Source organism: Excalfactoria chinensis, chromosome 5 (assembly GCF_039878825.1).
Source record: "Excalfactoria chinensis isolate bCotChi1 chromosome 5, bCotChi1.hap2, whole genome shotgun sequence".
NCBI classification, from domain to species: domain Eukaryota; kingdom Metazoa; phylum Chordata; class Aves; order Galliformes; family Phasianidae; genus Excalfactoria; species Excalfactoria chinensis.
In genome coordinates this window covers 49,055,494-49,072,552 of record NC_092829.1, presented here as the reverse complement: position 1 = coordinate 49,072,552, position 17,059 = coordinate 49,055,494, and the positions used below count along the sequence as shown (strand labels likewise).

At 42.7% G+C, this 17,059-nt stretch overlaps 1 protein-coding gene across 3 annotated transcripts in view; it reads right to left on the bottom strand.

Moving 5' to 3' along the window:
* Positions 1-14,527, bottom strand: part of SYT9 (synaptotagmin 9) — a 63,731-nt gene extending 49,204 nt beyond the window's left edge. For all 3 annotated transcript variants that reach the window (XM_072337566.1, XM_072337567.1, XM_072337568.1), the window contains exon 1: positions 14,234-14,527. In XM_072337566.1, coding sequence (XP_072193667.1) covers positions 14,234-14,381 — 148 coding nt within the window. In that variant the 5' untranslated portion in view covers positions 14,382-14,527. The remainder of the gene's footprint in view (positions 1-14,233) is intronic.
* Positions 14,528-17,059: the final 2,532 nt, after the last annotated feature.

Below are 17,059 nucleotides of genomic sequence, written 5' to 3'. Positions count from 1 at the left end.
GCATTCAAGCACTTTCACCTAAGTCAGAGGGCCTAACGTTTTCTCCTGGCTGCTTTTTAGGCAGTTTTTTGCCTGGCGCTTTAGTGAAATCACATTTGAGACATGCCCTGCTCTCTCTCCACTGATTACAAGCAGAGGATTAGCTGGAGTTTTAGCTGCGTATCTGCACTGAAATTGCAACTGGAAGAGCAGAGAAAAAGCAGCACTGAGAGATGTCTCCAAATGAAACACCAAGTGACTGGCACAGTTCAGCAAAGAGCCTTATTCTTCAGTTCCCAAGTAGCAATCTGTCCAGCCAGTTGAACTTTGTCTCCAATAACTACACTGGTTCAAGACAGTTTGTATTAATGTAAAGTGGAATAATATTTGATTAACACAGATTTACATGCCGACATGTCCCATACCCTTTTGTATGCTTGTAGTCCTCATTACTGTGGCTGTCTTTCCATTACTTTGAACCGACTACATCAGTATAATTAATTCCTGTAATGAATTTGCCAAAAAACAAACGCTTTCCCCACCCTTCCAAAGATTAACTAATAGATAAAATGATAAGCAACATTTGGTTTATTCAATTCATTATTATTAATACAGATCTGAAAAACACTTAAAGGCCTGGCATGTATTTACTGTAACTTATGGGAACGGATCTGCTTAAAACATTCCAAAACGGGGGCTCTCCTTGTGATCTGAAAGCTAACTCCAGCTCTGTACCTAACACCTTTTCTATTCCCATCTCGAGCAAATAAATCTTTATTTAGTGTCAGCATTTCCACATTAACAACCCTGGCACGTGCTGTATTACTCACAACGAATTCAAGATCTTCTGCAGATGCAGACACCAAGGTGATGTTTCTTTTTTGGCAGGTCTTTCAATGTACTTTATGCAACCACGTTTCAGAATGCTGGGGCTGCAATAGAAAAGTAAAAACTGCACCCCTTTTACAGCTTTGGATGCTTTATACTGTTGGAGTCTTGGACTTGTGTGTTTCGTGGATGCAGCTGACTGTTCTCACTGTGTTTCACTGCACCCCTCTGCTGATTGGTTTATCACATCTAATTTGGTCATACATCCTTGAGATAGCATTTTAAGGCACTAATTTTACAGCTTTTTGCACGGTTTTGCTTACGGAAAAAACAAAAAGGGAAAGCTAAATATGCAAGGCCTGGATGCAGCACTGATAAAAGGAGAAAAGAAAATAGCAGAGGCTAGAGGGACTGCACAGCTTCTTTATAGCTCTGTCTCTTGTACAGCATACATCATGCCATTCACAGGGCTGGGGAAAGAGTAAGGAGAGTGGGGAGGAAAAAGCAAAGGAAAGAGAGAGGGCTAAAATCCTTTCTGTACACTGATAATTTTAACCATTGCAAAAAAACCCCTTGAAGTCAGCAAGACCATCCTGAGAGTAAATCCAGCATAGGAGACGGTTAGGGATGCTGCTTAAGACAAAAGGGCCTGGTGAAATAAAACGCAGTACGATTTGTGCATTTGAATTCCCCAACTCCACTCCTCCCTGACTCTCATGATTTTGAATGAAACATTAATACTGCTTCAGATACTTCTTCCCTCCAAGGCCAATCAACTGCTCGGCAGGGCGTGAAGCGGTTGTTCATCTGAGCAGCTAACGAGGAAGTGGAAGGACCGAGCTAATTCTCAGGCTTTTCCAGCTCTGCTGAAGCTTGCATTTGCCTTGACGCGTGGGGAATGACCTCAAGAGCCTCTCCCCACTTTGGAATAAGAGAAGTGGTACTGTATTAATTCTGAGTAAACAAGCCTTACTTGTCAGAAGAGATAATTATTCACTGTACAACCACAAAGATAGCTTTGAGATTGGAGTAGACACCTCGTCCTGCTTAGTACCATGGCAACAACTGCCACTGGAAATCTTCCTTTTTCAGAGGGGCACAGAAAAAGGAGGTATAGCAGCCAAACGTTAAATCCCCAGCCTTCCTGTTTTAACAATATTTCTGTTCCTTCTCGCGGTGTACAGAGCCTTCAGAGCAAGAAGTAAATCCTGAGACTGTATTTTAGATGTTGCTGAAGGTAACAAATTACTTTTCTCCCCTGTTTGGGAAGGAGGAAAAAAAAAAAAAAGTTGTGGAGGCCAAAGCTGTTTCTAGTTTTGTTGCTTTTAAGGTCTGTACTGGTTTCTAGCATCCAAGAAAATTAGGAAAGTAAAAAATGCATCAAAAGAAGAAAGTGAGGTTTTTGTTCACAGTGCTGGGTCTCACGCGTAACACTGAACCACAGGACAGATACAGTAATTACTGTCAAGTTGCTCTGACAAACTTATACCTTTGCACTGCTATTTTGGGCACCGCTTTAACTATTTTGTCATCACTAGCTCATAGGAGCAGTAGGAAAGAAATCAGCCTGACTACTCAAACCACTCATTATAACAACAACAGAACAAGAGACAGGTAGAGGATGAGTAAGGTAGGCACGAACAAGACATTAACTTGAGAATGAGAGCATAGATAAAAATGTTACACCTTCTGTATCTAGCAGAATCTGGCAGGAACAATGATGCTTCTGTACAGGAAGGAGTTGAAGTGACAGCTTTTCCTTAGTAGGCAAAGTCACGATGGTGATGTTTTCTATTTCTTGATGAACCACATCCCTAGTATCCGGGTCAAATAATGCTTTCTCAGGCATGCTTGCCAACCTATGAATGCTTTTGAAATGGCAATTTTTACTCTAATAAAAAAATAGAAATATAACGTCTTACAACAGAGGAATAACAAAGTGTATCCACAACTTTACCAGTCTATTATGACTCTGTAGGCAGGACTTCAAAGTCCCAGGCTTCAGTTCAGTTAACTCTATTGCCAAACGACAGCAAGTCTGCTCAAAGCTCTTCGGCCCCTTAGGAACATTAGTGATGCCCATTTCTTCTGAGACCTGGTAGCCACCTCTGGTCCTTGCATCCATCCCTAGAGCTGAACAAGAGACAATCTTCCTGCTCAGGTTTGTTGTACTGTGGGGTTTCTAGACTTCTAGCACAGTGGATTTGGTGGCTGTGCAAGGAACAGAACTTCTTCCCAGCAAGGGGTCTCTTTTACCTCTTTTAGTTTGTGGGACAGCTAGAAAATTGGAACAAGCAAATCAAAGGAAAACAAAGTTCAACACCGCACCTTTCGGTTTACCAGCTAAACCACATCTCTCTTCTCCCCTGTTCCAGTCCCATGCTTTTCTTCATTAAGCCTGACCATCTATCTCTCTGTCCTTAACTTATATTGGAATAATGTTTAGTTTGAGTCAGTCAACCCAACACTATCATTTATCACTTAAAAAACAACAAAGTTAGATTAAGTAAGTTGGACTTTCACTACCATAGATGCCTCAGGGGCACATGCAGAAAGAGGAGTCATTCCTGACAGTGCAGTCTGCCCCAGAATCACAGACCATCACTGAATTAAACAAATGTGGAGTGATTTGTTTAGATTTGTCTTTTATATAATCCCATATTGGTAAAATGTGAAAAAAAAATAATACCGTAAAAAGGAGAATCTTCTGTTCAAAGCTTGCCTTTTTTAAAGCAACATCAGATCTCTTTTCTGTTGTGTTTGGTTGCTCATCGAACTAAAAGATCTTTTCAGGCAAGTAAGAATTGTCATAATGCCATTGCTGCATATCCTACATCCGCTCCATGGCAGGGAATAGAATAGCACTCAGCAAGAACCAGCTTAGTACCTGTTTTATTTCCCTGTAGCCAGCCTCATGAAACATTCTGCTCCCTTACGCTGTGCAGAGAGGCCTTAACATAATAAATACTTGAGATCAGCCTATTTATGGTAAGCTTCCCACAAAAGATAAAGTGACTGGTCATTAATTTTATCCATAGAGCTTCTCCATGGAAAAAAAAAATAAAAAATTAAGGAAACTTCTGTTTTGAATGGGTAAAACATATACTGCAAATGGAAACAGATTATGGAACTTGGCCTCATTGATAATTTTCTAATTAGCATTGCACATTATTTTGTGTTTATAATATTATAATTAGTTTGTAATTAGTTACAAAATTTGACAGGTGTCATAAATAGTTTCTATCTCAGTCTGTGTTAATAAAATCATTAACTGTAAATTACAAAGTAGGTAGAAAGTTTTAAAAGAGAACCAACAAATACTTTATATGGCTATGGCTAGATGGCTTGTGAGATTATGTATGTGTGAGATGAGCCAAACACTGTTTGTTTTTCTTATTAAATAGCAATACAATTGCATTCTTAAATCATGCTAGATCTGGGGAGAGAACAAGATACTTATGAAGCCAAGGAATTAAAACACAGATGAATGAAGCTTAGATTTTCCTGAAAGATTACACTCTCCTGGACTCTTCCATTGTTCTTCTTAACAGACACACAAGAGCTGCATATTATCTTAAGACATATCCATATGTATGCCAGTTTCAACTGATTACAATGTATTTTTCAATACCAAATAACCACAGTAAGTATAAAAGAGAAAATCCTGTAGTGTGTCTGCCAAAGGAAGCCAAACTGACTTGACTTGGCTAACGAATGTTGAAAGTCCAAAAAAGCAGCTAAACATATTGAGCAACATAAAATACACAAGATTCAGTGTGATTACGGTAGTGCACCAAATGTGCAAACCACCAGCTGTTGTGTGTAACGTTTTCTTTGTGTCACAGAATTTTTTGTACTTTCCAGATCAAGGGATCAAGTGCTCGCTACTTAATGGTACTACAGAATATACAAAAAAGCTTTCTCTTGTGAGACAGTGATCTTTGAGAACTGATAATTGAAAAAGTTGCCACTAACAGCTTTTATTTTTCATCTCAGACATCCTTTCATCTGTAATTAATTATTTCTTATTGCCTGATCTAAAATTTTGTTAACGGTGTAAGAGGGACATAAAGCTTGAGACCAAAGTAATCGCACCGTATATCTCTAGTCTAAACAGAGCCACAAAAGAGCTCTTAAGTTAATGACAAAATATAGGAAAAAAATGCACAATACATGTTCTTACGTACAGCTTTGCTCTAAGCCACCAAGGATCTGTATGTTCAATGGGGGAAATACTAAAACCTAAGAATGTGTTTATTAACATAAACTGACAAATGAATTGCAAAAATATGATGGGCCCATACTAAATAAGGGAAAAGCCAGGAATTACAGCTTTCAGTTACAAGCCTGTTTTTGCTTCTTATTAAATGTACTGTTGTGACCGTATTGCTTGATGATCTGCATCATTCACCTGCCTGGGGAACTCTTCCTTCCAGACCATGGCAGTGAGAGGGATCAAGGAGAAGCAAAGAACAGTAGCATCTTCTTCCTGCCCCTGCCTCTCGTAGGTGAAGGGGTAATAGGGGGTGCTTTAGCTCCAAGCCTCTTTGCTAAGCTGACCTCTAAGTGCTGCAGACTGCTCTATCTTACTTCTTAAGTTTAACCTGAAAACAGGACTTGAGCTGTCACTGAACAGCACCACTATGAACCTCCTAAGGCAATTGATCATTTAATAATAAATGCCAGATCTATACTCACCCAGCTCTAAACACCATCTAGATCTGTGCTCGGAATGGTTCAAAACAACTGGAAAACAGATGGTCTTCCCAAAGGAAGATTTTATGTCATCTAGAAGATGAAACAAAACCTGCAAACATTTTCTGTTCCTTTTTCCCAGCACAGAAGCAATTTGAGAAAATAATGTTTAATTCCCAAGCAGTCCTCTAGGTCTGTGCTGCCAGCATAGCTGCCTACATGCGATGTGCTAGCAGACCAGTGGGATACAGGGGAATCATGGTACAGAATTCCATTGGGAATAATATCAGGAAAAGTACTCAGTGGCAAAAATACACATCTTGTGTATCATATAAGTAACTCCTGAATCTGTTGATGAGCAGTCAAATCTGTGATATGGGTAGAGGTTTCCAAGAAGTTTACATCTTGATTATGTCATGCAATCAGTTCAAGGAAGCAGTGCTCCAACCAAAGGAAAAAATGCAGTTCATTTTCTACATGTTACACACCAAAGCTTCTACACTGCTCTACAGCCTCAAGACTCAATTTAACTCGATCTGCTGTTTGCAGAACTGCTCGTTATGACACCAGTCATTTCAAAGTTACATTTCTAGATCTCTGAATTGTCAATGTGATTAAACTCTCACAAATTAGTTTGGAAAGGAAATTTCCAGAAAGCTATTGGGGTAGGGGTGAAGAGTCCACAGCACTTGGACTTGGATCACACAAAAAACTCCAGCAGTTCAGAACAACACCATTCCTGTAACACATGGTCATGTTTGTGATGAATTAATGACCCATAAATCCATTACAGCTACACCTCTACTTAAAGGATCAGAGTTCTTTGTCTCCAAACAGAAATTGTTGCCTGCAAAAATTAAGCTTTCAGATGTTTCTTAGGAAACTGCAATTAATAAATTCTTCCCATCCCTCCTGCCGTCTAAGGGAAACATGCAAAACCTATTGAAATAAGAGTTATGACAAATGCAGTGATAAAGTTTTAGTGGCGAGAACAGTCATATGTGCAAGGGCTAATATTAGCCTCCTGTTTTTCATCACAAAACTGGCATTTAAGAGGAGAATTCAGGTATAAGACTGACTGTGAGCTATTTAACCATCCTACTTTTTAAAAGGTTGTTGTTTTTGTCATTACTCTCTAAGCTCTTTTCAATTATATATATTTTTGTTGCCATTCAAAATAGTGGTTTTCTTTATTATTCACCGCACGTTTGGAGGAGACTTAAACTGTGGGATGACTGCAGAGATAACTGGCTTCTGAGTTAATTGATGTGTTATTCTGACTTTTAGGATGACCTGACAAATGTGATTGCAAGGACTTCAGCAAATAAATACTCTTGATATAAATACATATAAAGTGAATTTAGTATATAAGAAAACACACTTTAAAAATGTATACAAAAGAGCACAGTTGACATTAGTCTAACACAAGTGTCACACAATGCTTATGCCATAGTTTTGGTGTGTAAGTGCATACTCTAAACAGCATAATCACAGAATCACAGAATTATAGGGGTTGGAAGGGACCTCTAGAGATCATCGAGTCCAACCCCCCTGCCAAAGCAGGCTCCCTACACCACATCGCACAGGTAGGCGTCCAGGAGGGTCTTGAATATCTCCAGAGAAGGAGACTTTACCAGCTCCCTGGGCAGCCTGTTCCAGTGCTCCGTCACCCTCACCGTAAAGAAGTTCTTGCGCACATTCGTGCGGAACTTCCTATGCTGAAGTTTCAGCCCATTTCCCCTAGTCCTGTCCCCACACACTACTGAAAACAGACCAGCCTCGCCACTATGGCTCCCACACTTCAGGTATTTATAAACCTGGATCAAGTCCCCTCTCAGCCTTCTTTTCTCAAGGCTAAACAGACCCAGTTCCCTAAGTCTCTCCTCATAGGGGAGATGCTCCAGGCCCTTCACCATCTTTGTGGCCCTCCGCTGGACTCTTTCCAAGAGATCCCTGTCTTTTTTGTACTGGGGAGCCCAGAACTGGACACAGTATTCCAGATGAGGCCTCACCAGGGCAGAGTAGAGGGGGAGGATCACCTCCCTTGACCTGCTGGCTACGCTCTTTTTAATGCACCCCAGTATGCCATTGGCCTTTTTGGCTACAAGGGCACACTGCTGGCTCATGGACAACCTGTCGTCCACCAGGACGCCCAGGTCCCTCTCAGCAGAGCTCCTCTCCAGCAGGTCTTCCCCGAAGCATAAGTTAAATGCAATTCCTGTATAAGTGAGAAGTAAAAACACAATGGCAATGGAAGCCCTAGAAATCCCTTGCTTTCCACACCTATTTTGCATATAGGTGCAGAGGTCAAGAGGGGCTAGAAAGCCACTTTTCTGCTTTTTCTCATACAGCTCCTCCCCAGAGCAACCCAAGGGCAGCCGCAAGGGAGCAACGGCATCAAATATTTGTCAAAGTACTACAAAACACCTCAACACATTTCCACCCTCAAGTTATGAGGAAAGGGACAGTTTGAAGTAGTTTTGCACCACTAAAAAATGTAAAATGACTTTGGTACTGAAGGGATCTTTCCTTTCATATTTGAACAGTGTATAAGATGACCATGCTGCAACCTCATCAAAGCTCAAGATCATACTTTGTAATCTGAACGATCTTTGTAGCCTTCCTTTTCCTGTTTCCGGAACATAAATTTTAAGTGAAACATCTACACATCTCCAGGCTACCTGAGGAAATGACAGAATTCTTTCTCTCTGAGTAACTGTATTAAAGTAAAACCTTCATCTTAAAATGTAGTAGTTTATCTGTTCTTCATTTTCACACATGTTCTCCATCCTTTCTTTTTTAATTTGCAAAGAAGCAATTAAAGCTTTCAGGCCATTAGTAAGCGCACAGTTCCTTTTCCCTCAACATAATATTTGCTCTTTTCTGCACTATGTTCCCCAGGAACTTCAGGTACGAAGCTTTTCCAGTAGCACAGGAAAATCCTTGAGCGCTTATTTCTTTACATGGAACCTCTAAATACAAGGAACAGGAAGAGTTATATTTACCTTTTGCAAACCTGTTCTTGACTTTTCACAAAAGAAAAAGGAATCGTGTTTTCAGTTTTAATTACATTAAGCACATTGCATTACTTTTTCAAAAACCTTGAAACTGTACTTTGATTCTTGAAAGTCAGAGAACTTGGACCTCATACTTCACTGTTCATTTGACATTGTCACTGGGTGCTTTGTACTTGTCCTCTGTCTTGTCAAGAGCTCTCTACTGACAGAACATATAGAATACGATCGATTTTGAATGGCAGCATTTTATATTCATTTTTCAGGATGAAAATAAGATGACAAACATGGAAAACGATGCCTCACAACGAGTAAAATAAAAAACATTGAAAGTTTTACTCATAAGTTTGACTCATTACAACTCTGTAAATGCTTTTTGCATTTGTCTACATAAATCTAGATGTACTTATTATCTTGACGAAACCCTGCAACTTGTTATGTTCCTGAAATATAATTCCATATAAAGAATCTTGCTTGATTCAAGCACATCATGTTTGAATTCTTTTCTGAAGAGCAGGAATACATGAAGGATTAGATAGAGGAATCAATCCCCTTGAATGAGTCTCCACTCAAAAAAAAAACTTCATTTCCCACATTCCACTGGAAGCTGGGAGGCCACAGTTTATCCTGTTAGGCCCTTTTGTTTTCTTGCACTTTCATCTTTCCTAAGGTGAAAGTAGTAATCACTGCATTACTTGCAGAAGCATAAATTCTATTGCAAGAACATAACTGCATTCTCACAAGTTGCACCTTCAATATCCATCACATTTCAATGCTCACGTTTTAGTTTCTTGATTGTCAACTATCTTTAAATCAAATAGTGAATTCTGACTTTCTGTCATGGTACAGTACTGACCTCTTACTTATGACCTATAGCATACATTATGCCTAATGACCATGATTACATTCACAATATTCGCCACTTTTTTGTTTCAGCATCTATTAGCCAACTTTTAAGTAGGGAAGATAGGAAAGCTTTTAAGATAGGAAAATGTACTTTTTATTTCTATTTGTTATTCCACTCACTATGACATTAATGAAAATTCATTATGATTAATGGCCCAGACTTTTAATATATTTCTTATCTTTATAAATGCCTTTTTCTTTTACCCTCAGTCCTTATGCTCATAACAGCTTCCTCTGACCTTTTAAAACTTTTATTTAAGTTTTCAAGGGTTGCATCTTTCTACTCCTTAACTAGTGGAAGAAAAATTCAATCTCTAGAATGTGCTACCTTTCTGTGCAAGGAAGCTTTTATACTTTAATTCCTTTATATGACTGCATTTTAGCGATATTCAGTACTAGCAAACATCATGTAACTACGTATTGAGCACCTTGTTGCTGCATCTAGCAGTCAGTAGAAGGTGTGTAGCCAGCACGTCATTGCAAAGTTGGCAAAACACTACAACAAAAGGCAGTGCAGAAATTCATCAGGTCTGTGCAGAACAATGGTAACCTACCACTGCCACTGCTCTGCAAAGTTGTCCTCGCTTAAAAAGCAAAAACCACACAACAAAAAATTATCCTACAGGGGACAAAAACAACAACAAAGCTTTAAGGTTGATTTCAACACTGGCGCAGTCAAATTAATGAGAATGGAATGCTAATTCATACAGCCAATTCATGTTGGTAGACCAAGGGCAGAACATTAGTTCAAACCACCAATAACAGTTCACTTTCTCTTCTGTGCCATCTCTATCCTATCCTGAATTGAAGCAATGTATCTCTTCCTCTTGATTTATTTATTTATTTATTTATTTATTTTCCCAAAGCATCCATCTTTTTAAAAGCCTAGTTGTGTACAAAAACATACATGACCTTTTTGGCCACTTTGATTCATGCTCCACCATGTTTTTCAGTTAAGAAGTCGCAAGGTAAATCTAGTAGAGAAACAGTCCAGAAAGAAGTGCAATCTTTGGTGTCTTAACTTCCATTTCAGTAATTCCTGGTGTCTCCATTCAGATTTCCCACCTTCCTGTTTTTCTCACACATTGGTATAAGTCCTTCAATCAAGCAATTTTTCTTCCAATGGTTGCTCCATTCTTTGAGCAACCTCGTCTTGTGGCAGGTGACCCTGCCTATAGCAGATGATCTTAAAGGTCCCTCCCAACCCAAAGCGTTCTATGATTCCTCATCTGCAACAACTGCTGTTGGCTTTACCTGGTGTCATGAAGTGATCTTGAGGGGTTGTTTTCAAATGTGCATATGACGAACAAGGTTTCCATTTGAATATTTATATGAGTTCCATATGAATTTTCTTTATGATTATAATGTGTATTTGATATGCTTAGCCTTTTTACAGCAATTTATCCTCATAAAACACCTCTGTGCTATAGAAAAATTACCATCATTTTACAAATACAGAATGGAGGAATGAAAAAGACAAAGATGCAGCTTATTAAGGATTCCAAATGCTTATGGATGCCTACTGGGATTTTCAGGAGTGGTCTGACATATAACTCCTATTGAACTAATTGAAGATTTTTTACTAAATGCCTAATTTGCATTTCTACTTTTCTGAAAACCTTTAAAATCTGACTCACCCATGTCACCCTTCAAATCCAGCAGACCAGTGCATTATGTCTAAAACTCATTAGCCCTTAAACTTATGTTCTAAGCAGTGCAGTGCTTCCAAAAATAGAGCAAATTATGTGAAAAATAAAGATGTCTGTCACCAGCACCCAGTCCCTGACCTGCCCCCACTCTGCTGCACTCCACTCCAAGCCACACACAATACTGGGATGGTGGCAGGCCACAGACATAACTGCACAGGCGTCATGTGTGAAATGAGGGGTTCTGTGGGGACTTTGCTGTTGAGGACTATGATGGAGAGTCTGTGAGACCAAGTTTGCTGACAGACCCTCATGTTTGGCTCAGCATTCCTACAGTTCAATTTGGCTTTGTGGTAGCTACTGCAGCTGTCCAGCCCTGCTGACATACACATGGTACAGCCAACTACTCAAACCGAATTTGGTGCTGCATGTTAGCTGTATCCTTTATGGGGCTGGGGGTAAGCAAGTAGTTGCTTCATTAGAGAAAAACATGCACAAGGAAGGGGAAATGCCTTAATTTCTGCACAAGAGCTAATTAGGTATGTTCTCCAGCTACACTTTTCTCAACTGAGAGAACTGATGAGGGGTAATGGCCTCAGGATGTGCCAGAGGAGGTTCGGGATGGATATTAGGAAAAACTCAGATAAACTGGTGAGGCACTAGAATGGGCTGCCCAGGGAGGTGATGGAGTTGCCATCACTGAAGGTGCTGAGAGCCATGGAATCATGGCACTGACCGACGTGGTTTAGTGGGTGGGCATGCTGGGGGTGGACTGGGGTTGAATCTTAGAGGTCTTTTCCAACCTTTATGATTCTGTGATGATATGACATCCTCAGACAGGTCTGTTGTCTGGCCAAACAGGAGACTGCTAAATTTGTCTAATGCACATCACCTTTGCACAGTTAAGAAACACGGGTTATAAAAATTACAGCTTCATCTTTTGCCAAATTCTGCTACAAAGACACTCTCCTTCAGCACAGGCTTTCTTCACCCAGTTTAGGTCCCAGTTGCTAGAGAGTGGCTGTATCCGTTATCAGGGCTTTTCCACTATTACTAAGTTGACAACATTCTTAACGTACATCAAGACAATATACTATCCTATGATTGCAAATCATATTATTTATTTTGGGAAGCCAAGTAGACTGTCTTCTTGCCATGATATCCAAGGACTGGCCAAACAAACCTCATGGGCAGCGAGTTTAGAGGCACACCATATGTATTTTAATCAAAGAAATGTGAGGTAGGGTAAATTTGTATATTCCTGACATAATACTGCTACTCTGAAGAAGTGGTTTCTGAGTCAGGGCTCATGGGTAACGCGTTCCCTGCTAGACCCTCTGAGACTGCCTGCAGATGCAGAAAATAAAGATGTTAAAACTGAGGCCAATAGGAAGATGCTGCCTGCAGCATAATTGCTCGCTGTCATTGCGCATCGGCTGGCGGAGGTTAGGGAGCGCTGCTCTGTGTAACTGAGCAGGTTTGCAACAATATCACAAGTCCGTTGTGTAATAGTGCTTGAAGCAAACCAGGTAGGAATAAATATGATTTATTTATTTGTTTGTTTTTATCTTTAGGTGGTGGTGATGAATTCTAACTGAGTGCGCCATGTTTTGAAGAACACTACCAGAATGATGCCAGGTACCCTTTGCCTAAGGCTGATGGAAAAAAAGCCAAGGTACTTTAAAGAAATCTGGAAAGCTGTTTCAAGTTAGATGAGCCCGAAGCCCTCCTATGCATTCCAAGTAATTTAGTATTCAGAGTGAGCACTGATTGAAGTAGACGTTTTAGGAATCATCACCTGATATACAAATATGTGATTGATCCCTTGGTAAATGAAAATGACAGAAAATCACAGGTGTCTGTCGCCAAAATTACTGCTTGTGTGAACAAAGAAAATAAATCGGACTGTACGAACAAGACAGATTTGTCTGATTTTAAAGATTCCTTATCCAACATTGCATGAATTACTTTAATTTGAATATCTTTTTGTAAGAGAGAAACCAGAATGGCTGCAAATAAGGCTGGATGCATGCAAACTTGTACTGTACCCACTATTTGCTTCTATCTCCTTATTCATTTATCACGATAGAAGAGCTTCCCTTCCTCCTTCCCTGAATATTTTTGCATTTTTCCTGGTTTCCTCCAGACTTCCTGGCACGTCCAAGCATTTGTCAGTAAGCTGTGCTTTCAGTCCTACTTCAGACTTTGCAAATGACAGAAAATGCTTAAGAATATACTGAAAGTAGAGTGCCCTGTGCTAAATGAGCTAATGTATGCTCATAATATTGGGTAGCGCCGATAGCTGATCTAGCACCAAGGCTTCTCAGTGCTACAAACGTTTCAACTTCCAACTCTTTAAATGTCTCCTCCTCCTGATGTAAACATAATAGGTTCCTACTTCAAACCGTACTTTGCCTTTCCCTTATGACCAGAGACGTACAGAACATCATTAATCTTTCAGCATTTCTGAGCAGCTGGAGCTCAGCTTCCTCATTAAGAAGCTTCCTTACGTGAAAGTTTTAAAATCGGTGCTATTGCCAAGATACGAAAAGGCAACCATAATCCAGAAACATACATACACAAACACTCTATTTGCATCTTGTCAGACCTACAACCCCCACACCTGCTACAGACATGGGAGAAACAGCCGGTTCGCCTTGTGAAAATGCAGAGCTGGAAAGTTAGCTTAAATCGTATCGTACGTACGCTGCTCCGCAAACCCAGCATCCCTACAATTAAGGCCACGGGAGCACAGCAGGAGCCCCGTAACCCCACGGCACGGCGGCGAGGCACCGGCCGCGCCGGGCAAGGTCGCTCCGGACCGGGCCGGCTGCCGATGCCACGGTCCAGCCGCCTCCTGCCGGCCACGAAAGTTGCCCACGACCCTGCCCGCAGCTCGGAGGCAGCCGGCGCCGAGCTGCACCGCGGACGCTCGCGAGGCGAGCGGGGTCAACAGCGATCGGGGGGGGCTCCGCCCGCCTGCCGGGGATGCACCCAAGGCCGGGGCTGCGGGGAGCGCCCGCTCCCGCCGCCGGCAGCCCCGCGGGGCCGGCAGGCCTCGCTCCGCCGCTGCCGGCCTCCGCCCGAGGAACTCGCCCTCCGCCCGCAGCCGGGGACGGCGCCGGCCGCCGCGCCGGGCCCGCCGAGCCGCACCGCCGGCCGTACCTGAGTCGGTGAGGCGGGGCCGGGCTCTGTCCCGCAGGTAGTAGATGAAATCACGGCAATTCTCGTCCTCCACCGCCCCGACGGAGCACAGCTCGGCCAGCAGCTGCAGCGCTTTCTGGCAGATCTCGTCCTCCCTGTCGCCGGGCATCGCCCCGCAAGCATCCTCGGGCGCGGAGCGGAGCCGTGCGGTCAGGCGCCTCGCCGCTGCCCTCCGCCCGCCAGCAGCCCCCCGCGCCGCCGGGCCGCCGCCCGCATCCTCCGCCAGCGCAGCCGGCCGCCTGCCGCTGCCGCCGCTGCTAGCCGCGCCGCCGGGGGCCGGCCCGGCGCCGCTGCCCGCCGGCCGCGCCGCGCCTCGGGGGCGGAGGAGGATGATGGAGAGGAGGAGGGTCCCACCAGTTGAACGCGGGAGCGGGGAGGGCGGGCGCACGCCCAGCCGAGCAGCAGCAGCTCTTCCCGGCGGTGAGCGCCCGTCCGGCCGCTGCCCTATTCGCGGGTCCCGGAGCCTCTGCCCGGTAGGCTGCTCCTTTCCGCTGGGGCGGCGCGGCCGGGCCGGGAAACCGGCGAGGGGCTCGACAGGCGGCGAACCTCGGGAAAGTCTTCCTCCTCCTCTTCATCGCCCGCCAGGGCCCAGCCCCCTCTTTGCTCGTCTCCGTTTGGTCTTCATTTACGGTTAAATACCGTGAGGTTTTGTGCCCCGCTGCCTACCTCTGTTCAGAAAGAATTACATTCGCTCAACGAATTGTCTGGAAATTATTTTTCAATACGTAACGTATGCCCTCGTTCTCGGGAGCCTAGAGGAGGGGAGAACCTTTATAATGTCATGGCCCTATAGCAAATGGCACGCTCCAGCTGTTTTGTGTGGTGGGTTCAAAACAGTTAAAGCACCAGTGACAAATCTCGGGTACCTGAGACCTGGACGCGGCTTGAGAGGCAGGCGTAGCACCAGAGGCAGGAGTACGAGCCTCCTGCTTCCTGAGGAGGCAGCTGTGGGGCTGAGCAGCCTTCTTCCATCACACATGGTTATCACAAGAAATAAGCTGTAAGGTGCTGCTTCCCTTTTAGGACTCGTAGACAAGGTGTTTGGTTGACGTAGTGAGCATAACACTGAGAAGCAGCTAGCACATTTAGCCTGATGTTTATGTCTCTGTATTGGGATGGTTTGAGCAAATCTCAGAGGCCAGAATGAGCCAGAAAAGTTCAAACTGGCACAGATGTTCAGTCTGCTGTTTAAAGACTGGCAACAGTGGCTCTAGAAATAGTGTGTACAGCAACATCTGGTAGAAGTTCTTCAGAAGAACTGAGATAAGTTAAATTGTGTTCTGTTAATGGAGATATTAACAACAGGAATCGTTTAGTAGGGTAACGATTTCTAGTGCTCTGGCAGCATTGCTTTTGTCTCAGAGGCAAGACTTTTTCCCTCGTTTTCAATAGAAGAAGGATATCTCAAAAATGTGATTGTATACACCAAGTATAATTCCAACAACAAACAGGAATCTTTCACTTTGGTTTTTCTTAGGAATGAATAAATGATGATAAAATGGTCTGTAGCTGTTATTGTTGCTGAAGTCGTATTTTTAAAGCCCAGAGATATTCATGCTGTAAGTTTACATTTTCACACCTAAGCAAGAGGAAACTTCCTGCTGGCCTCAGTAAATGATGCACAGATACTTATCTTAGTGCAGGGAATAGCAGTGGGATTGACTTGCTTCTCTGAGATCAGAGAAGGGAGAGAAAAGAGGGCTTGGAAGAGTTGCTGTGAATCACAGTGTTCTTGGAAACCAAGGACCAAGCAGTAGGAGTACTACTGCTGCTCTTTGTGCTGCAGTGAAGAAGGGCTGAGATTTACAAAACATAGGAGAACTCTGATGTACCAGTGTCTCTTTGGGGGAAAACTGACTTCAGAAGGCTAAATGAATTATTCACGTCTGTAAGCTCTCTGTGGGGAAGCAACTCTTTCATCTCTAAAACCAAATTGAGTACTGCTCCATGTCAGGGATAGGTAATAAAGAGGAGGAAAGACAGAGGAGCTGTCAAAGACCACTGTTGGAGACATCTGTCAAGTACAATCCAAGGAGTCCAGCGATCATGCTGGACAGCTATGAGGTTCTATTGCTTGTACTGCATCCAGGGTAGTCGAATGTATCAATTGAAAAGGATCTTAATGTATTTACTCAAGTGTGGTTTTGATCCTGTGGGACCACGAGCCCATCATTAACCCGGAATTCTAGCTCACCACAGAGCGAACTCTGGACAGCTGGGTGATGGAGTGGTGACTTCTTTTTCTTACTCCTCTAATTAAAGCCTCTTGCTTCATTTTTAAATGACAGCAATTTGAAGGTGCTGAGATGTTTGTAATGCAGTTGATGGCAGGAAATTTCTCACAGCCTAGTGGAGGAAAAACCATGAAATTGCTTGGATGTCACTCATAGTAAACAAAGACATCTATTCTCAAAAGCTCTGGGTATATACTGAGTGCACTGTCCAAGAAAATACCCACTCTTTTTCTGGAGATAACCACAGTAAATGTAATTTGCTGTGTCTAAAAGCAGATGCAGTCTCTCCTTTCTATGCACATTAGTGAAAACTGGTTTACCTCTGCCATTTGTTGCCATCAGTTATGTGGTTTTGTACTTGCAGTCATCCCTAGTTGTGATGAGTTTACTCTTGTCTCAGCTGCAGATTTTGCCCATTCGTGGCAGGAGTTATGCTGGAGGTCACCAGTGAATGCTGCCCTAATTAACTGTTGTCCTAAAAGGGCATTGCATGCAGCCGAGGGCCACTCCTTTTAACCATATGTTGAATGTTAGAGCTTGTAATTACGGATCG